This window comes from Enoplosus armatus, chromosome 1 (genome assembly GCF_043641665.1).
Source record: "Enoplosus armatus isolate fEnoArm2 chromosome 1, fEnoArm2.hap1, whole genome shotgun sequence".
Classification (NCBI taxonomy): Eukaryota; Metazoa; Chordata; class Actinopteri; order Centrarchiformes; family Enoplosidae; genus Enoplosus; species Enoplosus armatus.
In genome coordinates, this window is record NC_092180.1 from 3,197,173 (window position 1) to 3,222,581 (window position 25,409).

At 44.6% G+C, this 25,409-nt stretch overlaps 1 protein-coding gene across 1 annotated transcript in view; it reads right to left on the minus strand.

Annotated features, from left to right (window-relative positions):
• Positions 1 to 335: 335 nt before the first annotated feature.
• Positions 336 to 25,409, minus strand: part of otog (otogelin) — a 53,162-nt gene continuing 28,088 nt past the window's right edge. The window contains exons 25-58 of the mRNA XM_070901857.1: positions 24,495 to 24,602; positions 23,713 to 23,851; positions 22,870 to 23,004; positions 22,624 to 22,770; positions 21,757 to 21,876; positions 21,378 to 21,494; positions 21,012 to 21,168; positions 20,739 to 20,765; positions 19,853 to 20,029; positions 17,191 to 17,469; positions 15,739 to 15,856; positions 15,287 to 15,366; positions 12,193 to 15,029; positions 11,496 to 11,673; positions 11,132 to 11,283; positions 10,950 to 11,039; positions 10,650 to 10,836; positions 10,079 to 10,299; positions 9,746 to 9,884; positions 9,005 to 9,193; positions 8,527 to 8,736; positions 8,297 to 8,401; positions 7,591 to 7,695; positions 7,362 to 7,463; positions 6,890 to 6,988; positions 6,638 to 6,678; positions 6,235 to 6,310; positions 5,718 to 5,896; positions 5,130 to 5,234; positions 4,128 to 4,247; positions 3,885 to 3,930; positions 3,439 to 3,510; positions 1,258 to 1,337; positions 336 to 536 (exon numbers count right to left, since the gene is read on the minus strand). Coding sequence (XP_070757958.1) covers positions 336 to 536; positions 1,258 to 1,337; positions 3,439 to 3,510; positions 3,885 to 3,930; positions 4,128 to 4,247; positions 5,130 to 5,234; positions 5,718 to 5,896; positions 6,235 to 6,310; positions 6,638 to 6,678; positions 6,890 to 6,988; positions 7,362 to 7,463; positions 7,591 to 7,695; positions 8,297 to 8,401; positions 8,527 to 8,736; positions 9,005 to 9,193; positions 9,746 to 9,884; positions 10,079 to 10,299; positions 10,650 to 10,836; positions 10,950 to 11,039; positions 11,132 to 11,283; positions 11,496 to 11,673; positions 12,193 to 15,029; positions 15,287 to 15,366; positions 15,739 to 15,856; positions 17,191 to 17,469; positions 19,853 to 20,029; positions 20,739 to 20,765; positions 21,012 to 21,168; positions 21,378 to 21,494; positions 21,757 to 21,876; positions 22,624 to 22,770; positions 22,870 to 23,004; positions 23,713 to 23,851; positions 24,495 to 24,602 — 7,138 coding nt within the window. The remainder of the gene's footprint in view (positions 537 to 1,257; positions 1,338 to 3,438; positions 3,511 to 3,884; positions 3,931 to 4,127; positions 4,248 to 5,129; positions 5,235 to 5,717; positions 5,897 to 6,234; positions 6,311 to 6,637; positions 6,679 to 6,889; positions 6,989 to 7,361; positions 7,464 to 7,590; positions 7,696 to 8,296; positions 8,402 to 8,526; positions 8,737 to 9,004; positions 9,194 to 9,745; positions 9,885 to 10,078; positions 10,300 to 10,649; positions 10,837 to 10,949; positions 11,040 to 11,131; positions 11,284 to 11,495; positions 11,674 to 12,192; positions 15,030 to 15,286; positions 15,367 to 15,738; positions 15,857 to 17,190; positions 17,470 to 19,852; positions 20,030 to 20,738; positions 20,766 to 21,011; positions 21,169 to 21,377; positions 21,495 to 21,756; positions 21,877 to 22,623; positions 22,771 to 22,869; positions 23,005 to 23,712; positions 23,852 to 24,494; positions 24,603 to 25,409) is intronic.

A 25,409-nucleotide genomic window follows, 5' to 3' on the forward strand; every position in this document is an offset into this window, starting at 1 on the left:
AGCAAACACAAACTTTCAATGTACATAATCAGCAAAATGATCAACTGATGTTAAAATGATACACTGAACAACGTTTAATACTATTACTGTTTGCTTTAAAGTAATAATAAAAACATCTAATCAAAAATCAAAATGCAGGTACTACAACCTGCTCGGCTGCTGTTCAGTACCACCTCCCTGCCAGCAGAGGCACCAGGACATGCAGTCCTGCCAATCACAGCTCAGTACTCCACTCTCCCACCATCCTAAAGCAACATGACTGAGGTTTCTTCTTCTGTGTCTGTGGTTTTACAGGATGTAGATCTGTGTGTGTGTGTGTGTGTGTGTGTGTGTGTTTAGGACCACTGGCAGGAGCAGTCGGTGGGCTCCTGGATGGTGTAGCTGACCCAGGTTGCGTTGCCGCTGCAGTAGAGCTGCACAGAGCGCCGCTGCAGCCCCGTCTCCCTGCAGCACTTGCAGAAGCGAGCGTACGTGTTGATGTTGTAGTTGTAGATGCTCGCTGACGGACACTTCCCGTCACATGACACAATGTTCACCTGCAGGACACGAGAGAATCAGTACAGAGGGAAGCAGGGCTGCAAAAAGAACCAGCAAACTCGATTGAAGTCGAGGAAATTCAAAATAAAAGAGCCAACATCATCAAGCAAATGTTGAATGTCTGCTGTTCCACTACATACTTATACATAGTTAAGTTTAAAACTCTGTTCTCTTTATCCTACAAGAATGGACAGTTTAGCTTGTCCTGTTGGTGCAAAGGGAGATAGTGAAAATGTATTTTCATGGGTATCATTTTAAGTTAAGTGTGTATGCAGATGATATACTACTCTCCCTCAGTAACTTTCTTCATCTCTGACTTGCAGCGTGACTCAATGATAGTGAATGAGGTGAAAATCAGGGACAACATATGGCTTGTGAAGACCACACATCAGCAGCATTTCAATGCCTTTCATCGCAGTTGATGCATGTCATCTGTTATTTCCCTGCATCAATGTGCGTCAACTCTCCAGAAAAGCAGCAATTTTATTATATTTTATAATCGCGGCTACTTTAGTACTTTAATTGTACTCCTTGCAGCCTTGAATGCACCCTCTTGACAGAATGAAATGTTATGATAACAGAAGAAGAAAATATGTAAAAATCATGGTTTCAAGGAACCCAATCACACTCGTGTTGAACCACAGCATCAGATTTCTTCATCCTGTTCAGCTCAGAATTCATTAAAACAAACAGCAACATCACATCAGACACAAAACACACCGGCCTGTTGCTGCGACAGTCGTTCTTCCTGATTGTCATCCTCACCGTCACCTTCTGACACGACTTCCCGTCTTCTTTGCCTGTTCATGCGACAAGAAACCAAATCAGTTGGAACGAAGTTAACAAGGGACATCCCGAACAAAACGTCTGACCTGCTGCACGAAGAGACGCAGCAGCAGGAAGCAGAGGAGGATGTCGGAGAAGGAGGAGTCCTGGGAAGCACAGAGGCTGCAGATCATGCTCAAGCTGTTTTAGTGGATGGAGTTAGATGAAGGAAGGGAAGAAATACAGCCCAGAAATGATATGTAAAAGCTTTATAGTTAGAAAGCAACAAAAAAGGAAGCTTCCAGCCAGTCAGCAAGGACAAAGGAAGCTTCTTCCAAATGAGTCAAAACAAAAATACACACAAGGATGATGAGATCCTTCATGCATTCATCGTGTACACAAAATGTCTTCAAACAATTTAAAAGAAAACAGGTAAATAAATGAATGAAACAAACATGCTCCGTCGAACTTTTATGCAATTCGGCATAAAAGAATGAGTTAAACAAAAAAACTGAGCAGAAACTTAAAGCTGCTGTGTGGCATTTACTCTCTTTCCACATGAAGGTCACATATCAGCCTTTTAGATGTCGTGCTAAATACAATTTGTACTTGATGATTAAACTAAAATGATTTAGCCAACGTTGGCATAACTTTCAATTATTGTTAATAACATAGAAACCTGCTGTCTTTTTCAGTTCTTCCACAACCACAGGTACAATTTTACTCATTGTTCCTCACTGTGGCTTCAATAGAAGGTGAGAATATAGCAAAGCGGGAGAAAAATCAACATAAACATTTGAAAAAGATCGGCCATCGGTTAGTTACAGCTTAAACCTTTGGCATGGTCTGGTCTAGGTATGACGATTGGCTCTAAATAAAGCGGTACCCATCAGAATCAGAGGCTGTTGCTATGGCGAAGATGGCAACCACAGGCACGAATCAAGGGCCTGTTCTAAAGAAGATGATTCGCTCACAAGTTGCAGATACATTTTCAAGTCCTATTAGCTCTTGCGTGGCTAACATATGGGCTGCATGCATGCTGTTTGTTTTGACTGGTGAAATGTATCAAAATAAGTGAGAGAAAATTATCTTGTCAATTTTGCAAATTTGGTCGAACAGGCCCCGGAGCTGCAGCAAATTCAAAGCACTTTGTTGAGAGCAAACCACAGCATCGTAGCTGCAGAATTCATCTAATGTGAAAGTGTAATCTTCAGCTTCAGTCCACCATCAGGCGTATGAAAAACAGATTGTTAGCTTGATAATTGGATTCTCCAGGCTTGTACATTTGAAGCAGATATTTTCTAACACATTTTTGTACTGATGATTCAACGAGTAGTTTACACCCAGACCTTGAGTCACCTACCGTTCTCTGTACAGGAAGTTATTTTACATCTTTTATATCGAGAACTCTGGACGCTCAGAATAACTCGGAGTATTTTAAATGAAATATGCGGACGATTCTTCGAGGGTAAATTGCCTCAAACAGCAGCTTCAGTTTTCCTCACAGCGCCCCCTGGTGGTGCTGCAGCATGCAGATCTTCTACAGCAGCTACATGTTCGGTGAAAAGACCCCCGACACCAACCCACATCAGAATCTACTGACACATGCAGACGTCTAAGCCCGACTACTGGGCCACTACCAACAGTACATTGTTGGCAATCAACAATGCACTGCCCAGACAGTGCTAAATGGGGAAAGAGTTTAGCTGTCGTGTACATGTACGTGATCCACAGGGAGGGACGGGGGTAAACACTCATTACTGTCCTCTCAAGTGTGACATCATTTTTGGCCTACATAAAGGATAGTGTCCCCGCCTCCTTTTTTAAGGTGTAAAAACACCGTTGATTACATCACAAGCAACACAGAATGGAACAGCTTCATGAGGCGAGGTGAATGCAACATCTGCACCACAATTGTTATAAATATATATATATATATATTTGATTTCAGTAGCATGTTTTGACTTTGTTGCATGTAATTTCACTGAGACCTGAAATGAGACAGCAGTTGAGAGGACTGTTCTGCAGAGGGGGGTCGGTTGCAGACTTCCTGTGTGTTTTAACATTGTGTTTTTTTGGAGGGAGTACATTGTTGAATATCAACAATGGCACTGACAAGCCTTGTTGTTTTGGTACCTCGTTCACAGTTTGTGTTAACTGTGGGAGTCAAGGGGCTAACGGGGAAAGGGAACAGAGGGGATCCAGTACCTGGTGGGATTGGTACATGAGGGTAAGCTGCAGCACATAAACCACAAACCCACTTGCATGTGATCAGATGCTTTTCAGTGACAGCGAAAGAGGTATCTGTTGCCATTTTTACAGACATGACTGAATTCACTGAAAAGCACGCTGACAGATCTCTCTAATCTGAATAAACAGCAGACAAATGTAATGGACAACAACGGCTGGGATCCAGACATGAGCCAGTTCAGACAATGACTTTGGACTGAAACGGACAAACTGAAGGGCAAACATGTTGGAAACATGTTGAGCGGCAGGTGAAGGCGCTCTTCAGTGTCAGCTGCAGCCTACAGCTCTACACTAACTACAGAACTGCTGCTACGCTCAGATCAGATACTCACATGTCTTGCAGCATCCGTCCATGTAACTTACGACAGTTCCACCGATCTGAGTGCAGATGAGAGTCAAAATGTTAAGACAGAAATAAAGAATAAATCGCCTTTTGTGTGAAACCCTCTGTCTTTGCATCAGAGTTTGGCTGCGGTGGAGAAGTATGGAGATCTCTTAATTAAGCAATACCATAAATTCAATAAGATGTGTGTCTTGGTGTGTGTGTGTGTGTGTGTGTGTTGCTGCATGCTGACCTTCATACACTCTGTTTCGTTGAAGGGTGGGCAGCTGAAGGAGTAGGAGATGAGCGTGGGTCCGGACAGAGTGTCTGCGCAGTCGAACTTCATGCAGTTTGACACCCAGGACTTCCCCGGCTGAAAACACACCGACACATCGACAACATCACCTGCAGGAGCTGCAGGAGCTGCAGGAGCTGCGTCGTAGCTCTGATGGCTAATCTGACTCTGGCTGAGTTACACCAACGACGACTAAAACCACGTCTAAGACTTGTTGAGCCAAGATCAACGTTAATACTAACTGCCGTAAAGATTAAAACGTTTAAAAGGTTAAAAGGTTAAATAATCAATTAGTGTTATGGTTGACACTGATGGATATTAGATTGGAACAATATGACAAATGTGTGTAAACTACAGTCAGACTGTAGTTGACTATTGTTTCTATCGTGTATTACCTTTCATCTAATGATAATTAATGACAAAGACTAAATTTAATTGAGAAAATATAACAAATGAATCAATATGTTACATGATATATTTATATATAACCACTAATGTCACATTGTTGTGACATCTTTGCCATATTATTCTTTATAATAATATTATAAATAAAATCCAATTTACAATGGACTTATTACTAGTTTTTACTAGTTTTGTTCTGGGCCTTACAACCATATCTCAGGGTCTTCATCAACAGATGGAGTTTGTTATCACGTGGCTGAAGCTCCATACTTCACTATAGATCACGTGATAATAACTGAACAAACTGTCCGCTGATGACTGAAGAAGATGCGACTGAAAGTTCCTGAATAAGTTAATACAGTAAGTGGACCTGGAGTTATAATTTCTGTGTCTGTTTTTTTGTCAAAATAATTTCTTGACTGACTTCAAAATGTTGTTTGTACCAGACTCACTTTGGTACAGCAGCTACGGGTTATATGAGACGTTTAAAACATGTAATGGAAAATATTCAGGAGATCTGCGAATACTTAATGAATGTATAATTAGTCGACTTCCTACCTTATAGAGAACCGTGGTCCCGTTCTCGTGTTCGTAGAGGCAGGAAATGTTCTTGCAAACGCCGCAGCACGTCGACTGGTCCTTCGGAGGGACGTAGATCTGATTCTGAAACACACAAACGTTCAACATTCGTTCAGTGAAACAACGAAAAGTCTAAAATTAGAAAAAGACAAATTATTTTCAGCAAGAAAAGAAGAGAAGATGTATACGTTTACTCAAATTAGACAATCCAGAACTCAAAGATATTCACTTTATTATCACATCTTTTCAGTCTTTTCATCAACTAATTGAGAAAATGTCAAATAGTTTCCGCTCCACTCGAGATAATCCTGTGGTTGAATGGTAACATGTTTATTGTCGGTATAGTGGGTGAGACTTTGTACCTGTGTACCTGGGAGGTTTGACGTCTGTGGTTCTTTTCCATATCAGATATTTTTATGGAAAAAGAGAAGACAGGAGCAGGAAAAGAGTAAGAGGAGGAATCAGTTTAAGATCAAGAAGAGGAGAAAATGCAGGAAAAAGAGAAGAGTTCAGTAGACTTTGTGGTCCCTGTCTGGGTGTACTGGTGTGTGCGTGTCGTGCTCTTACTGGTTGGCAGTGGGCGGAGCAGTTGATGCTGCTGGTGCGGAGCAGGTGGAAGCCGCTCGCCGGGTCGAGGCTGCGGCTGCACTGCCTGCTGTGACACAAGCCGTCGTCGTCGTGCTCCACCAGAGTTTGACCCGGCCGCAACACGCCGCGCTCGCCGAACACACACACCGCCTCGCGCACTGAACACACACACACACACACACACACACACAGAGGTCGGAGGTCACAGTGTACAAAGTCACAAGTTATGCAGTTTAATTAAAGAGTTTCACGTTTTGTTTTCAGTGTCTTTTGTTATTTTCCTTTCCTATCATTTCCTATGATGTGCACCTGTGTTTGTTCTATTGTTATTTATGTCTTTATTAGTTTAACTGGGCATCAATTTCCATGTTTTGGGAAAAATGAATTGTTTGATTGTTGCGTATAAAATGTGCAGTAGCTGTTGCAGCATGTCCAAGTGGCTTGTTTGAGTTTCTCCATCTTGAATGTGATCCAGATCCTCCCCAGCAGCACTCACCACACTTGTATCTTTTGCAGGCACACTGGTTCTGTGGGTCGGACAGGAAGACCCGGTCCAGCTGGGCGGCTTCTCCCTGCAGAACACAAAGAGAACCGAACCAGGGTCACATAGTGTATACACAGAAAATACATAGAAAACACGCTGAGTTTTAATCACATTTCAGAGGAAAAGAAATCTTTAATCTGGAGCTAAGATTAAAGCTTTGTTTGTTTTCTGAGCATTTTCTGTGTTCAGTGGTTTTAGAAATGTTTTATTTAAGAAACCTAAAGATCTCTCAGCTGGCACACTTCTATTAATGTCGAAACATGAAACATGTTAAATACATATATACATATACATCACATAACATACATCATTAGATGTCCAAACAGATAAATGAATATATAAAATCAGGACGTACCAGGCCACATTTGGGGGAAGCGATCTTTTCACAGGAACACTCTGAAAACAAAAGGTGTGAATCATCTTTAAAATGACATTAAACTGACAACACCAAACAACTGCGTCATCATAAACCAAAAGAGACAAGTCAGGGTAAATTCAGGCTCCAAAAAGCCAAAAGTAAACCTATTTAAACCCTTTTCATGTTAATCTCTACGGATTGAACTTTCAAACGTTCCTGTTGTCTGTGTTTTTCACGAGCGAGTCGTACCGCATGTTTGGTTCGGACAGCAGCGATCCGGACTGGACACGGACACCACCGACATCCCAACAGCACAACTTAGCTGAGGACACCTGTAGGGCTCACACACTGCACACACACACACACACACACACACACAGCAAAACCATACCAGTCATTCATGTATTCATAGCTGTATGTATTAGAGCATAACAGAGATCTTATGACAGATATTCTGTTATGGGCATATTTACAAGAAATTGCAGTAATGCCAAATGTCTCCACTACATAGTTTATATATTTATATTTATAACTGTAAAATGTCCCCCTTATCTTGGTCATAATTCTTTAATCAACAAATTAATCTGTATCAAATGATGTTATGCGTCTATTTTAAAATCTTTTCAAATGTTCAAATATGCAGACAGTAAATATAAAAATACAGTAAATAAATAAATAAAAAAGCGTGTGTGTGTGTGTGTGTGTGTGTGTGTTCTCTGACCACACTGGTAGGCAGGGCAGCAGCGGTCCGTGGTGTTACCGTCCACCGTCAGCATCTCGCCGTCCAAGCAGACAGGAGGCGTCTCCGGACAGGAAGAACACACTGCAGAAAACACACACTTCATTCATCACACTGGTGACTTTAAGTTAACCTGCTGATCTTTCACTGACGGTTGAACGTGACACGGAAGTTAATTTAAACGTTGATTTGGGTCATTTCGTGAACTGACTGCAGATGTGGGCGAGACAGCAGCTGCCGTCGGCTCTGGTGGCGATCAGGGTCTGGTCCTCTCGGCAGGCGGGAACATCCGACTGACAGAGTTCAGGATCACATTCTGTAACACACGGGAACATTAAAGGAAGAGCGCCACATTTTGGGAAATATGCTTATTTCTGTGATTTAATGAGAAGATTGATACCACACATGTTTGTACCCTAAATGTAGCTTAGCTTAGCATAAAGAGTGGAAACAAAGGGAAACAGTTAGCCTGGACGTGTCCAAAGGTAAAACAAAATCTGAGCACCAGCAACACGTTACACATCGTACATTAACTGACGTGTAAGAACGACAAGTTGTGGCTTTACAGGTGAATGTGCTGAACATTTTCTTGGCCAGACGCAGTGACCTCCAGGAGACTTCAGGAAGTTTCTTCTCCCAGCCAAGAAAAACAAAACATTTCATTCCTACACTTCATTTATTTTAAGTTTTAAAACAAATGAGATATAATGTGTAATTTAGTGAGATTTAGAGGAGCTGGAAAGCAGTTTTTTTACCTTTTTTTCTTTCAGTACAGTTACGGAGGCCGTGTATTTAAGGTATTGCACTAGTAGTTGACATGGCGATGGAAATGTGATTGGATAAAGCATCTCTCGTACAATAAAGGGAAGCCATCACTCTATTGATCAGAGATTTAATCGATCAGAGAGGAAACTCACCACACACGTAGTCCGGACAGCAGGAGTCCTGTCTGTAGTACGACACCAGCTTCTCCCCGTATTTACACTCAGGAGGGAGCAGGTCACACAGGCTCTGGTTACACACTGCAGAGGCAGAAATAACGTCATCACGTTATCAGTTTCTTTATAATTAAAGAATGACGTGTAATGCGCCTCAGGTTTGAACAGGAAGGCTTGTCGATTGAGAGGCTGAACCCTCGTGGCCTCACCGCACACTCTCTGCGGGCAGCAGCTGCTGTCGTCGGCCAGGCTGATGATCACCTCCGCTGCTCGGCGGCACACCGGCGTCGCCACGTTGGAGCAGTTGTACTCCACGGGAAGGATGGTGTCGTTGTCGCAGCGGTACATGCAGCAGGCGTCCTTCGAGGCTTTCCACACCTCGCCGTGTGCACGAGGAACGCCGGAGCTGTCAGTGCAGGCTGCAGACACACACACACACACACACACACAGCCATCATCTCTACTTCACTGGTAATTAAAAAGTACGTTTCTGATTCTGAACACTAGTTTGTGGTACTATTCAAGCTTTCAGCTTCTCAAAGTACTTGTGAACTTCTGTGGTAAAGAAGTGAAAGACATTAATCTTAAAGATTTAAGAACTCATGCCATCATACTCTCACGTTGTGGCCTCCAGTTCGAGACCTCCTGCTCTGTTGTACAGACAGGTATGGGGTCTGGGGGTCTTACCACACTTCTCGGGTGAAATGCAGAGGGCGGAGTACGGCCGGTGGAGGAGCGTTCCCTCGGGGCACACGCAGCCCTCCGTCAGCCCTGAACACTGGTCCGGGTCCGAGTCAAAGTCGTGGTTGGGGCAGGACTGAGACGTGCAGGCGGGCAGACAGGCCTGATACCGCAGAGTGTCGGGACACACGAAGGCTGCAAGAAGAGACAAACATTTTACTTTACTTTACACTTTACACCTTAAACATCTTCAATTCTATCAGGTTCTACCTTGACTGAGTGATTTTGCATTTCTAATATTCAGTGATACGACTCTTAATGAGTGCCTCTATCTACAACTACAACCATTTTAAAGAACAAGGTGTAAATAACACAGTTAACAATGGCTGAATTCCATTTAGCCAGAATTTGGGAATAGTGAATGAGGCTGTACAAACATTTAGATAACTCTGAGTTAAATGCAGTGCTTTGTTTTTGTCGCAGACCCACAATGTTGCCTGTGTAAATACATTAACTGCATCTTGGTTTAGAGAGAGATACTCCCAGCCTAATAAAGTTAGAACAGTCATTTAACCAGATCTTGTGACGGCAGTGTTGGGGTTGCTCCGTGGTGAAGTCACAGTCTGGTGCAGCAACTTTCGCTTTGTTCTGCTTATCTTTAGAGGCTGCGTACACAGAAGTGTTTCCCTCCTGCTCAAAGAGCAGCTGTGAGCATTTGAATGTTTTAACGGCAGACAGATGTCTTACGGCAGTAATCTGGACTCCTCCACTCAATGCAGATGTTGAATTTGTGGCAGGAAGCCACGTAGGCAGCCAGCGCCACACACTGGTTGTTGACATACTCTTCATCTCGTACCCAAACTTCACAGAATGTGCTCGGCGGGACCTGGAAACACAGAAACAATCAAATGAATCTTATTATTATTACTACATGTTGTTAAAAACAACTGTAACAGCAGCCTTCCTGGGTTTCAGACAGAGCCGAGGTTTAGTTCAGAACCAGGGTAAGAGACTTCTAATCTACTGGTTCCTGTGTGAGGAGAGGAACCTGGAAGTTAGTTCAGAGATGAGTTAACGTACGAAGGCGTGGCAGGGGGAGAAGGCGTGGTTCTGCAGCATGGCCAGGCAGGTGGAGCAGTCACTTGTGGAGCAGTTGTGATCGCGGCGGCGGATGTGGCTGATGTAGCTGGTGGTGTTGGGAACCTGCCAGCTGTCAATGAACAGGGCCGGATCGTCGCTTACGCCCACTGTGGTGCCGTTGGCCAAAGTCAGGTCATTTGTTGGGTCTCCATCACAGAAACCTGAGGTGGGTGTGGGGGGGGGGGGTTCACAAAAAAACACTAAATTTACTTCAGTCATAACATATGTATCCCTGAACGTGACAAAAGGATCTTGCTGCTGAAAAACAGTTCTTGAGCCCACAAGGTAAAGGTCACCACATTTTGAGGATGTGCCAAGCTGCCAGTATCACCTGGTCACATGGTGCACGCCTATCAACACGGCTTTCGTTGGCCCTGGTGTCCGACATGCAGTTCTCACTGAACTTTTGTCTTTTATATAACTTACAAAATGTACAAATAACTGACAGTAACATCACACAGTACCATGGGGAAAAGGCATGGAGTAACTACTGCAGGAGTAAGACTCTTACCACAGAGGCCCATGGTGGGAAGCTTGTTCCTGGAGCTGTCGGTGTCGATCACCATCATGCCGGTGCTGTGGTACCACTGCAGCTTGAGACCAGCCGGGCTGCGGATCAGGTACATGTTGCCCGTGTCGTAGATCTCAAAGCCAAACTTTTTGAATCGGGGCTTGGCGTACCGCGAGTTGACGTAGAGCTGAAGGGGGGGGGGGGGTTTATAAGTTACAAATATATTTTTTAGCTTTAATCTGCTGATGTGACAGTTAATATACAAAGTAAATGTCAGGATTAGAAGAGAGCGCCTCTTACTCTCCTCTGCAGCCTGTTGATGATGATGTGGTTGGATTTGTGGGTGATGTTGAGCGCCACCAGACACAAATTGGTAAAATTCCAGAGGAGCTTTGGAAAGAAGAAGAAAATCAGGTCAAAATCAGTGACAAATCAAATCAGTGATTTACCTTCAAATCGCTCTTAGTGTGATATCGACTCACTGGTGACTCGGAGTCAGCAGGACACTCCTGAACCAGGACGCTGACGGTCTCATTGGGCAGTTGGGTCACTATGTATGAGGCAGCCTTGTAGATGGCAACGCTGTTCCCATCAAATGTGATCACATTCAGATCCGGAAACATCGAACAGCGACCTGGAAAACACGGGAGAGACGGCAATGAAAAGAGGACCTGCGGCAGCCAAACGTCTGAGGGAAACATCACAGGTCTGGAAAAATGTAAAAACAACAGCTGGTCATCATCATTTACATGTACAAAGGTGGAGCTATGGGCAGAGTCTGAAACTGGAAGTTATGAATTCAGAAATGCAGCATAGTGTCATTTTGTATGTGTCTGTTTTCCTCACATGGACAGTCCCACTGAGGGCAACACTTGTCTCCATTGACCAGTATGGCAAAGCCAAGCAAGCCGCAGTTTGGAGGGTCGGCGGCGAAGGGGCAGCTCTGGGACTTGTTGAACAGGACGAGTTGGTTGTTGACGCAGATGTACTTTGTGCACTCATCGACGATCTCTGCATACGGAGGCTGAAAACCCGGAGGTCACACAACGAAAAATAAAGATATTTATAAGCAGGAAAGAAAACTCATAAAGTCTCGTAAAGACTGATTCAATTCAAAACTGACCTAAACTCCACGTCGAGCACCTCCTTTTTCTGGAGTCTCTGACTGTATACCATGGCTCACTTCTTCAGGTGTCATCACATGACCTAAGTGCCAAATTTTGAATGATATGAAGCGGTCACATATGGTGCCCTCCCCATGTACGACCACTTCTTAATGTGTGACAGAAGCGTCAGTTTGGTGAAGAGGGTCATGGATATGGTCGGAAGCTCCAGAAAAAGCCAGTAAGTGAACCTTGGGTTTAGAATATTTTATCACAAATAAAATGTACTTCTGTTTAATGTCAACAGATGTGTCTAAAACAATTTTTTTTTCCTTGCCACCACCACTGAAACTGGACATAAAATCATTATATAATACGAACATATTGCTAGAAGGACAAGCTCTACGAGAGAAATGAAGATGTATAATAACTGAACCTACAGTACACATCCTTGTTGGTGACACAGCCATGGATGTTGTGGCCTCTGTGGTGTGTGTGGTCGTTTCCAAAGGAATGTAAGGCGACGTCGGTGCAGGAGGCATCGTCACACCTGGACTGGTACGATCGACTGCGTCTGGTTCAGTAGTTTGGACCGAGGTGGCTGCTGGGACTGAAGTTGTAGGGGGAGTGAGAACACCGGGCGTCTGGGTGGAGATCAGTTTATCAGGTGGAGTTGTCTCCGGTTGAGATGTCGATGGTGGCACGTCAGTCTCTTTGGTTGTCTGAGTTTTCTCAGACGTGGTTGACTCTCTGGTGGTTGCCATGGGGATAGCTGTAGATACCGTGACTGTTGCTAGCGTAGGTACAGGCACTGGAGCGGTTATGGTGGTCAGACTGGGAGCTGCTGTGGTTGTGTCGGCACGTCGGGTCGTGCTCGCCGTAGTGACCGACTCGGCAGATGTTACAATGGTTGTAGATGGCACTCCTGACATGGTTGTTGTGCCAAGGCTTGGGGTGACAGTCGGTGTGCCAGGAGTGGTTGATCTGGTGGTTACTTCCGGGGGCCTTGTTGCTATGGTAACCCTCGCAGTGACCGGCCTGACAGTGGACCTCTCAGTCAACGTGATTCTCGGGGTAACTCTTGTTGTCACAGGAACCCTGGGTGTCGTTCTGCTGGTGGTCGTCCGTTCGATGGTGGTAGTCGTTGTAGCAGGTGTAGCTCTTGTAGTGGACACCAGCCGGGTGGTGACTTTGTCCAGGACAGTCGTTGGCCTTGGAGCTGCGGTGGAAGTAGTTGTGTGCAGCTGAGACGAAGACGGAGGCGGCGTGGTTGTAGCTCTCGTTGACACCACCACTCTGCCAGTTACTGGATGCGTCGTCTCTGTAATCGGCTGTACAACGACGGGTCTGAGAGTGGTGGTAACAACACCCGGTGGAGCTCTTGTGGAGGCCGTGGTGAGAGGTGTCTCAGGAATACCGGGCGCAGGTGGAGGCGGGGGTGTAACCAGTTTCCTGGTTGTGGTGGATGCAATTTCCGCAGTTGAGATTTCAGGAGACGTTGTGGTTTTGGCGGTGGTGGCTATGGCAGCAGCTGATGTCAAAGAGGTGACAACCGGCTTTGGTGTTACAGGAAGGCGAGGCACTTCAGTGGTTCTGGTGGAAGTGACTACAGGGATGTCAGTTTCAGAAGTGACCTCTGGTGTAGTCCTCACTGTGAGGTTGTAGACCAGGGTGGAGGAGGTCACCCGATGGGGGGGGCGCCATGGCGTGGAGGTCTGCACGGTAGATGTAGGATGGGTGGAGCTCTCTGTTGTTGGTAACAGTGGTACAGTAGTGGTTTCTGTAAGAGATACTGGCGGTACAGTTAGTTTTGTAGTTACATGAGGACCTGTGGACTCTGGAACCTCTGGAGGTGTTGAAGTTGTGGTCTGAGTGGTTTTCTCTGTCGTTGGGACGGCTGCAGACCAGGAGGTTCTCTCAGAATAGGAGGTGGAGGTGGACACGGGAGACGTTGTGGTGTCTGTAATCTTCAGAGGTGGAGGTGCAGCTGTTGTTGCGGTAGCTACAGGTATTTCAGACACAGTAGATTCAAGTATGGTCACTTTCTTTGTTGTTGTTCTCCAGTCGGTGGTAGCTGAGGTAGGAGCAGGTGGTGCAGTTGTAGTCGGTGCAACATGGATTGGAGTTGACGTTGGTAACTCAGGAGCAGTTGTTGTAGAAGTCGTGAGTTCAGTAGGAGTGGTGTGCAGGATCGTCTTTGTGGTAACAGGTGGTGATGTTGTCACTGGACTTGTGTACGGTGTTGTTTTACTGGTGGTGAAGGGTGCAACTGGTGTGACTGACTCTGTGGTTTTGGTTGAAGTGACTGTGGGCAAAGACAGAGTTCCGGTTTGGACAGGAGGTGAGGTCGGGAGAGGTGAAGAGGTTGTGGAGGCCGTGCTCGGTAAACCAGGAGGGACGGATGTAGTTGCTGTTGGGGGAAGTCGCTCAACTGTTACAGGCTTTGTGCTGGTGTCTGTGTATGCAGTGGTAGCTGTACTGGGTACAGTAGTCCGGTCTGTTTCTATAGATGTCTCTGAGACTGGAGCAGGACTTGGACTAGAAGTGGTCACAATGGGAGTAACTGCTGCTGAATGTGTTGTAGCCTCTGTGGTCTCTTTGGTTGGGACAACAGGAGGAGGGGTACTGGTGGTGGTTGGCCCTTCGACAGAGCTTGTGGTCGGTGCTGTAGTGGTAGATGGCTGCATGGTCGCGGCAGTGGTGGTGAAGAGCGGCTGCAGGAAGTCTGTGGACTTGATGGAGGAAGTGAGCCAGAACAGAGCCGTGATGGCGAAGGGGGCGCGACTCGTCTTGGACGTGCTGGGGCCGAAGGGGCTGACAGTAGAGCTCACGTCTCTGGTCGTCCATGCTGTTGTACCTGTCACAGAGGTGGCCGAGGCTTCAGTCACTCTGACAGTAGACAGCGGCTCCACCACATCTGGCCTGACAGCAGAGGGCGCTGTTGGGGGAGACGGGGGTCCTGCTGTTCGGGAAAGTTCAGGAGCTGCAGAAGGAGAGGCGGTGACTGGACGGGTCGGCTCGTAAGGGGCGGGTGGTGCCTTAGACAAGGTTGTCTGTGTGCTCACGGCAGGAGGAGTGGTGGTGATTTTAGTGGTAGGACGAGTGTGTGGAGGGGTGGAGGACACGGTGGTGGTGGTGGTGGTGGTGGTGATGATAGTGGTCTTGACGGGGGTGGTGGAGCCAGCGGTGCTTGTGGTGGTTGCAGAAGTGACAGCTGCAGAGGTTAGCTGAACGGTGGACGTCGTTACAGGCTGCACAGCAACTGGGACCTTAATGCCTGAACCCAAATAACAAGTGTGTTAGAGAAGCGCTGAGCTCGGCACAGAGACACTTTATGAGACGGACTGAGAGGAGCGTCTTCTTTCATGGTGGGTTAGACATACTTTGGGTTTGAAATAATGTAAAAAGGTGTAAGTAAAGACTTTAACTAATAACACTATCACAGATTTTTTTCTTTCAGTAGTCCCTCCCCTGCTCCAACACCCACTGTTCCACTAAGAAGTCGGTTTAACATCTGAATCAGGGGACACTCACAGTCTTCAACATAGACACACCGACGGGTGACCTCATCCAGGACCATGTGTGGGGGGCAGACAGGAAGGCAGCCCTCCACTCTGTACACAGAACAACACACAGCCATGAAAAACCTGTCCACTGTATGATAAAGGTCAGGTTTTTGGAAACCAAGGATTTAAACGCAGGTCTACTATAAATATGGTGCATGGAATATTTTGGTGAGTAAAAACGTCACTTTTCCTGCACAGATTTCATTTTAGATGAGAGGAAAGTTTAAAAAGTGTGAGAGAGGAGTTTAAATATTTGTGTACTTTTCCTATACAGTATACAGATGTACTCTCTTCATCTGTTTCTGTGGCCATCGCCCTATAACTACGTCTTATCACTTAGCATGGCTCACTCTAAATAAATAAAAAACATATTTGAAGATCTAAGTTGTGTTGAGTTATTGGAAAGGTCAAAGGTCTCACTGTGGGATGTTGACGCAGGCTTCAGCTGACGGGTCGCTGCAGGTCTTGAAGCAGGGGACGACGCAGGAATCGTACCTCCACTGACACCGAGGACCAGGCGGGGCGTCTGGACTGGGGCCTGATGAAAAACACACAACACTTTACTCTTTTACTTCAAGGTCAAAAGGCCGTTAGGTCTCAAAATGTGGCCTTCTTGAACAGTTAACGTATAAAACTCTTTGAGGAACAAGTCCAGCTCTGTGCTACTGCTTTGACATTATGATACCACATCTGCTTCATTAAAGTTGTATCATGATTACTTTGATTAAAATATTGACACTCATGATGTTTTTAATTGAATCCAATGGAAATATTCTTGATGTCACTTTGTGAACTTGATTGAAAGTTAAAATAAAGTCCTGTGGTTTTAAACAATGCTTTGCCACAATAAGTGTGTGATGAGTATAATGGATCCATCTGTGGTTACAGGGTTTAAAGTGTTAAAATATACCTTATTCTCTCAATTAAACTGCTAATACAGTATTGATATGAAGCAAAAATCATTCTGATAGCGCCTCAAAATAGGAGAAGTATCTCAGGTTACTAATCTAGACTAACTAAAAAGAATCCGCAAATGTTTTCACACACCAGTAAAGTGATGAACTTAGAAAGCCGTTAGTGTCTGTCTGAAGTCTGGACTTCATCTCTTGCTCTGAATGTGTGCAGCATTCACTGCTGTCAGCAGGAAATCCAACCTCCTGTTGGCTCCTACGCCTTTTCCATTAACTAAAACAAATGCTGCTGTGTTTATTTTTAGCATCAGAGATTAGCCTGGCTGCCCTCTGAGCGGAGTATGCAGGCAGAGGAGTCGCTAGTCTTGACCTTTGACCCCAGAGAGAAGCGCCGATGGCCAACTGAACCTTGAGCAAAGCTTCCTGAATCCTCACTGATGGTCGATGGTGAGGCTTAAAAATATGAGCCCAGAATACAACCCAGCTCTTTGTCATTGTGATTGACCGTACTGTATTTTTACTATGTTGGCCTATTCTGTACACATGGCGTCTATTTCCTGTCTGTCCTGGGAGAGGGATCCCTCCTCTGCTGCTCCTCCCGAGGTTTCTTTTCTTTCCTTTCGAGGGTCAGAAGGAGAGAAGGTGTAAAGGCAAATTTGTGATATTAGCCTATATAAATAATATCGACTTGACTTCACAGAGGGAACAGTTTATCCAGCTCACTCAAAGTCCGAAAATACTTTGGGAATTATTGAATGTTTTCAATTGTATTAGAATTGAATTCCATTATTTTTGTCTTACGTCTGTTTCAATGTTAAATGTGGTTTTTAGAGGTGACTGACAGCCCTGTCACCATGGCAACACAATCTTATTGAGCCTAACCAGACTCAGTAACCCTGACTGTTGGTGAGAGGTGTGAATGATGTGTTCGCTGCACGTCGGTCGTTTAAGTGCTGCCGACCTGTCAGTCTGAACAGCGTGGCCTTGCGGAAGCTGTCGCTGTGTCTGTATTTGAGCAGGTGGAGGCGGGCCAGCGTGGCGTGCAGGAAGAAGCCGGGTTTCGCGTGGGACTCCAGCGAGTCGTAGCCGGTGATCCAGGTGTTCCTGTGGAGGACGAAGGTGGCTCCGTCCCAGAACGCCTCGCTCTCCTCCCACTTGGCCAGCCTCACTTGGCCAATGGGGCTGGCGTACAGGAAGTAGTTCGGTCTGTCGGCTGCCTCAAAGGAAACCCGTGATGTGTCTGTGTGGATGAAAACAAAATGATTCATCAGTACAAAAGGAACCAGAGGAAGCAGCGGAGCGCACAGACAAAAAATACATCCAATGTAGGTCCTATATTCACTCTCCTTTTAGCTCTGTTTTGGTCTCCATCAACTTCAGCAGTTTGACTGAACCCAAACAGTAAAGCTGGAGCCGTAAAAGCAAAACAATGAGCTGAAAGATGCTAAAAAGCTCCGTAGAGCTGATCATTCTCGGTGGGTGTGTCACTGTGAGCGATTCCTTTCACATTCATTACATTCATTTCTTCCATTATCAATATAGAATATTGATCAGTGCAGCTTTATAATAGCTTTTCACCTGTTTGAGGCCACAGCCCGTTTATCTGAACTTTTCCCGCCCGCCTTGTTTCCTGTCGCCAACCTTTAACAAGGGGAGCTGGATTACGACAGATTACGACTTGAATCAAATCTAATCAGTAAAAACTCCCACAGCATCTTCACTGAAACGCTTCATTGGTTGAAACTGGCTGAGAACTCACAGGCTGAATTCATTTTGTTGCTGAATACTTAAATTGGACATTTCTTGTCCAGCAGCAAGAAGAAGGAACAGCTGAAGAAGAAGCTGCTGAAATGGATTTTTGTTTCACTCATCCACGTCCTGACACATATCATTTTATGTTATCATAACATACCAGACTGTTTTCAATGGAAACAACTCATTAAACATCCTGTTGCAAAAGCAACATGAATGCATTTCCGTGTGTCCACATCTCATAACAAACAAACATTTTAATATATATTTAATGGTGAACAATGTGTCTGAATTCCTCTTGAAAAGGATCAAGAGTGCAGCAGCATCGAGGCTCACATGCAGTTAACAGTGAGACCAGCTTGTTCCAGTCTTGGCTTGCTGACCAGCCCAGAGCTCAGGTTGCCATATTAGCATTTGGCAATCTGATCTCTGAACCCTTCTGCCACTGGAAGTCAATAGAAGTCCATCTCCTCCATCAGTGTTTTCACTGGGACGCTCAAATCATCCCAAACACTGTCAGATGAAGAGGAAACAGAGGAAGAGGAGAACGAAGACTGGCCGACTTCCAGTTCGAGCAGAAAGAGTTGAGACTCTCCGGTTCTCAGATTAGCTGAAAGCTGGCGGTGTGGACAGAAGAAGAGCAGCCGGCAAACAGAAAGGAAATGGGACGATCTGCTGCATGATGCAGTGAAGAGCTGGAGGTCTACCACACTGCTGCTCAGGAATCCTGCTCTCACCAGGAAATCAAGCTCAAGGACTCTTTAAAGACTTTTCAACGTTGACTTTCCTCACCAGAGAAACGCTCGGTCAAATATCTTTTCTCAAAATCACAGAACGTAAGAAGTCAGCTCTGTGTTTTATTACGGAAATCTTCAGTGGTGACATTTCAAAACCAAGCCGATACGATATAATGTAGAAATTCCAGTTACTGTTATATATAATCACTACTTGAGGAAGATCCGCTGGCATCCAATCCTACAGCATGGACACATGGAGGCTGGGATTGTTCTGTCATTGAGGTTAAAAGGCTTCCTACTGATTCTGCTGACATGAAAACATATCGCTGTGGTATCTACACACCGATCGAACTTTCCCAAACTCCACTACAGAAGTTCCCTTTCATGCACCCATACTGCGTCTACTGGATCCTGCATTAGTAAAGCAGACACTTCTTTTTTTTCTACAGTGACGCTAAATGAGTGTAAAATAAAACTATAAAGCTTCTCAAAGAACCACAAGGTTCCCACACTCACATAGACATGAAATTCAAGGGTATCTCCGTGATTTTCAAGGGCTTGTTCCAGGAAGTCCACGTACACTGCTCTTGTAATTAATATGAATTCTCAATTATTTGTTACATCTCGTATTTCTGTCCATGAGGACCTTCTATAGAGTATATGGAGTGAATCACTACTACAAAAGCCTTTTTGGAAGATATTCTGTCTTTCTGATGCATATGCAGAAAAAATACTCCTCATCTGTGGAATTTTACATTTTAAGGTTAAAACAATATGCTGAGCAGAGTGGCCTCAGTGTTGTCAAGTTGTCAAGTCAAGAAATGCTGATGAAATCCTTACAATACAATAAATCTCCGCTCCAGGGTTTCCCTCAGGATGTGTTCATGCTGTCAAGGAGAGAGCTAAAAAAGCTCTGCTTTTCATTCTTTGCAAAACATTTAAGGAGAATTTCTTTGGTTTTTTTTGTTTTTTACATGATCTGAGATAAATTGTTGTGAGACTTCTGACAGCTGAAAAAACTAAATAAACAATCTTTTCCAAAGCAAAAATGAAGACGAAGACTGCTGCGTGCTGCAAAATGAATCCTGCTCTGTAAATAAAGTCCAACCTGCAGTCTGAAAAGATTTAACTCACCGTGTGGTCGGGCTCTGCTGAGGCCCGGCGTCATCATGAACTGCGAGAGGACTCCGGGGACGGCGGTGGCGCTGAGGATGCCCCGCTGCAGGAACACCGAGCCACTGGACCTGCTGGCTGCCAACAGTGTCGTCCGATCCCTGAAGGTGATCAGCCTGAAGGGGCCTTTACCCAGAACTGCAGGCAGGAGGCCATGTGAGAGCAGCAGAGACTCTTGTCATGCAATTCATGCAGTTTTAGCTCATATGTAACAAATCCTGTATATTTTACTTTGCAGCTACCCATTTTGCATTTTGGTTTTTAATGTTTCCAGCAGTTCCAGGCCATTTCTGCATCACGAACATTAATCAGCAGACAGCCGAAACTTGTTTTAGTAGATTAATCCATCACATCAAATCTGCTTTGTTTTGTCAGAGTTTTAACATCAACCTGTGGCTGTCTGGTCGCAAAAATACGTCCAATTAAGAACCTAAAACTCATAAAAACAACTAGTTTGTTATTTTTAAATCTCAGTAATCGTGAAACTAAATGCGTAAGTGTCTAAATGTCCTTCTTCCAGCAGCCACGACTGCAGCTGGACACAATCCTGAAACAGATTCTTCAGGATTCTAACGGCATCCACCATCAGCACTAACACAGCTGCTGTAACATTACACACTAATAGATACTGTGAATGATTGATCAGAGATGATCAAGCCTGATTTATGTAGCATTATTGTATCTCACAGACGTATTTCTAAATCTCAATTAACAAGTCTGAATAGCTGTCATGAAAGAAAAACTAAAATATTATTGACACCACATCTCTGTATCACACTGTAGTGTAGAGTGTGTGTGTGTGTGTGTGTGTGTGTTTAAGGTATTTGGTCTGTAGAGATTTTCATACCTTTGTTGTAGTATTCACAATCATACGCTGCAGAGAGAAGCACAGAGACAGTCAGTTAATGATAATATTAATAATAGTAATAGATGTTAAGTGTTTAGGTAGCATACAGTATTTTATTAAGTATTTTTAAGCTGCTACTAATGGCTTTATTAATGAGTATTACTATAATAATGGCTATTATTGTCGTAGGGTATCTGCTTCAGATTTATATGATCTATTGAAACAGAGATAAAACAATCATGCAGGTTTTTCACTCCCTGCGTTTTGACTTACGGCACAGAGACGGGGAGCGCCAGTCGACAGGGACGCCCTGGTGGCAGCAGCGCTGGGCGTATGCCGCCACGCTGGTGCAGAAGCACTCGCAGTCGCCTCCACGACTGCAGGCACACGTGTCTGCCAGACAGTTCATGTAGAACCAGGTAACATCCACCTGAACAAGAAGAAAAACAAACACTTTTCAGCAATTTATCAAGAGTAGTTTCACAGTTACAAACACTGACACACATCTGGGTGATATTAGGTTGAGAGTAACTTATTAACTGTATGACATGTGAGTTTTCAGTACTTTACGAGAGAAGAAGCAGCACTCCAGAGAGTCCAAACTACAGGACAGAGGCCTGTTGTTGTGTTGTCACTCACCACTGGATGGCAGGCCTGGAAGACCTCACTGAGCAGGACGGCACACTGACGCTTTGCAAAAGGCTCTCTGAGCGGACTGAGGCTGCAGGGGTGTCTGATATCTGGACTGTTCACACACTGAACACACACACAAACATACACAGTGGTGATCAATTACAACTTTTTATCAGCGGTTAAGTAGTGAAGTCTGAAAAGTCTTGGCTAGTGTCATTTGTTGGTTGAGTACATTTTTTAAGAGACTTGACAAACACAGTGACGAGCTGATGAAGATTAAATAAACGCGTCTCTCATCATTAGTCACCACTTCCTGTCATCATTCCTCAGTGAAGTGTCGAAACGAGCAGATGCACTACAATACGATTTAAAAGGTTTCACTCACCTCTGCTGCCGTCCAGCTGTTTCCAAACTCCTGTGGAGTTGGAGAGTCAATGTTGTCGGGCGTCCGCATCTCGTTCACCGTCTTCATGTCAAAGTTCCCGCACAGCCCACTGAGCTTCCCCTAAACACATCACCAACATCCCAAACAACACTTAGTGTCATCATATCCTGAATCTGATATCCTCTGATATGGTCAGCGTTTACCAAACAGAGTGAACCTCACTGTCTGTTCTTCTTATTCTGCTCTGAGAGTGTGAATGAACAGGATAGATGTGGATCACAGTCTGTGCTCCTTCTGCAGCGCTGTTGCTATACAGGCTCTGACCACCGGTGGCAGCACTGAGCGCTCTCCTCCAGTTGGTGAACGAGGAAGAAATCATGTTTGATTTAATGTTTTATGAATGTTTGTGTAACTAAAATGTTCCGGTTTTCACTGATAGTCACCATAAAAGCAGATAACATATGACTCAAATATTTGACAAAACAATCTCAACTCACGGTCCACTTACTTGCTTGTTCTGCTTTCAATCATAACACACGGTCTTCATCAGCAAATTAAGTTTTCTCAGTTTGAAAAGCTCAAGAATGAATTGTCAAGCTCAGCTTTTAAACCAGCATGGAAGAAGTCCTAAAAGTGCCCGGAAAGTTAAGTTGGAACATCTACAGTTATCTGTGATAACACTCCGCCTGCTGATGACGACCAGGTGATACGGCCGAAAGCTCAAGAACAGCAGAGTAAGAGGAGCTTGAGTTGAGACAGGAAGCAACAGGGCTGATGGTAAATTGATTGGAGCATCAGCTAAATGCACTAAATGTTTCCTAAAATCACAACCCCGCACACTCAGGAAAAAAGAAAAAGGCGTCCTACCTGCCAGCGAGGTCCGACCTGGATGTGGACGGTGGTCTTACGGTCCCAGAGGACGGTGACGTCTTCCTCTGGGAAATGAACCACTGTGAAGTATCCGGCTGGCCAGATGAACATCCTCTGCTTCCTGTCAATCACACTGGATGGATTCTGCAAGGGACAGAGTTTTAAATTAAACATGACCCTAGAATTCATGCCCATTTCATGATTCATAGAAAACACAGAACATATATTGAAAGTGACTCTTACGGGCTTCCCGGAGTCATCGTCGAATGCTACGAAGGATCTGCCGATGTTGATCAGCAGAGATTTCCTGCAGATGACTCCGCTGTCGAAACAGTCGACGTTCTCAGCTGCTACACTGAACATCACGTCAGCGCTGCTCTGTGGAGGAGAGGAAACACAGTCACAGAAACACCAAAGTCTTAATAGCAGAGAAATGCTGCAGACACTAACTATAATATAACATATTTACACCTACAGTGATAATAGATAGTAGAAGTGATAGAAAGTCCACTGCTGCTGCACTTAAAGGTTCACTGGGGAGTTTTTGACCTCTGGTAGCGCTGAGGAGTTGTTTTATTATTAGAGTTTGTTTATCTCAGATTATGCGATAACTTTGCTGCCAATGGTGTCACATTATTTCACTGATCCACAGGTGGCAGTAACACGCCAAGACAGGGATTCAGACAGTCCGTGTCAGTGAGTAACACTGGACGCAAACATAACTTTTGTTTATTTACAAGAAACCTTCACAGGGAACCTTTAATTGTAAAGGACTATAACAATGTTTTTTATCTTTTTACTTCTGCAGCCAACCAGATTAATTTCCCACTTTTCCAGGAAGTCAGAGTATTTTGACCATTTAAAATCAGGCAAAATCCATAATAATGTACATAAATACAGGAGAAAATTGGATTTTTAAAAATTCTTGTTAAACTAGTTCAAACGAGTCGAGGTTTGTTATTGTTCTTTTAAAAAGATATATTTTTCAATAAAAACAGATAACCAAAAAAAAGCCCTAAGTGTACAGATGAAAAGGTTAAAATGTGCAAAACCACAGTTTTGACTATGAATAAATAATTTCAGTACCTTCACAAGATAGACTTTGCATGCACCAACGTAGTCAAACAGCAGTCCGTCAAACGTCCTGTAGTGGCGATCACCGTAAGCCATGCACATGGACGGACACGGATGAAACACACACTGGAACGTCCCGTGCTGGCAAACACTACAAAGAAGGCAAAAGCTTCAGTGATTCAGCATCAACTTGTTCCCACTTAGTGCGAGGACATGTTTTCCATCTCTAATGGCCTCCTTTTGTGGAGCGCCTCGGGTTTACAGCCGGCAGAAAAGTGGCCGGTGAATTGTCAAAGGCTAAATCACCGCTCATTGCGCTATTAGGCTGTCATCTACATCTTCCTCGCTGGCTATGGCTTGAAGAAGAAATGGGAGGATGGGAGAATGACTGAGATCACTGGGAGAGTGTTTCCTTTCACCAGCCATGAACAGTCTGAAGCAGAGGGAATCAAAGAGTCATACAAGGGCCCGCTCTGTTTTCCAGGCCTTTTTCTGTGCGGTGATAACAGAGAATTATGGATATCAGGTGGCCTCTTTCGCTGCTCTGACAATCTCAGGACTCGATGCTTTCAGGCAAAATCTGACTTTGAAAAGTTAGCGATTTGTCTTATTTCTGACAGATATTGTTGGCGGATGATTGGTGAGGGTAATACAAATTTGTACTCCGTGACAAAATGGATGAAGACCCACTGAAGGGAGGAAAAGCGCACGTCATTCAATTTTAATGACGGTTTTCTGTAAAAGCTTGGTCTGGTTTTATGTGTGACTGACTCTCCACAAATGCATGAACTTACCACTGATGGCAGGGGGAGGAGACTCTGTCGCCGGGGTAATACTCCTTTCCTTTCCACAGACAGGGGCAGGATGCAGGTTCAAAGCACTCGTCTCCATGTTTCAGCAAGCTGGGGGCAAATAAAAACATTTTAAAGCTCTGGATTTACTGATATGGAAAACGGAGACTTGATGTAGTGGTTTGAGACTGTGGTTTGAAACTGTGGCTCCTTAATCTTACAAGAGTCAAGGTTTCCTTTTCAAACATCCATGAGGAAGACGCTTACTTCACTTTGTCCATTGAGACTGATGACATTCACCAATAACACCTAAAAATAAAGCACTGTAACAAGAGACCTGCAGTGAGATCTGTGATCCAACCAACTACAGCGAACGACCCAGAACACAAAACGAAAGTTTTTGTTTTGTTTATCATTTCATGTGTTCTTAACTGGTCTGAGCCTGAATGAAAGAGACTGAACCCATCACAGGTAGATTCTCTACCCAGGGTCACATTCAGTGCTGCCAAAACAGCACTAAAGGGCTTTTTAATGGAAACAAAGACGCCCTGAACATGCCGTAGCAAAGCATTGGGATTTCCCAGAGTGTCTCGCTTAACAAATCCAGCATATGAGAACAAATGGATCTCAAAGGCTGCTGCAAAGTGCTGGAGACACCTCACCAACTCACACTTTGTCTGACCATTGCAGCCGAACATTTCCGAACATTAACCAAGTCGTTTTAGGAAGCTGAAGCTATCTAGACTTATAAGGGTCATAAGGGCTGACAAATTATTAATTTAGGTACAAGGACGTCTTGGTAATTTAAACAAACTTCTCATCAATGAACCAAAGGCCAGCAGATGTGGTCCCACCTGAAACCAGTTGAAACAACAGGCCAATAACAGAGCCTCGTAACAGTCTAATTTGGACCAATGT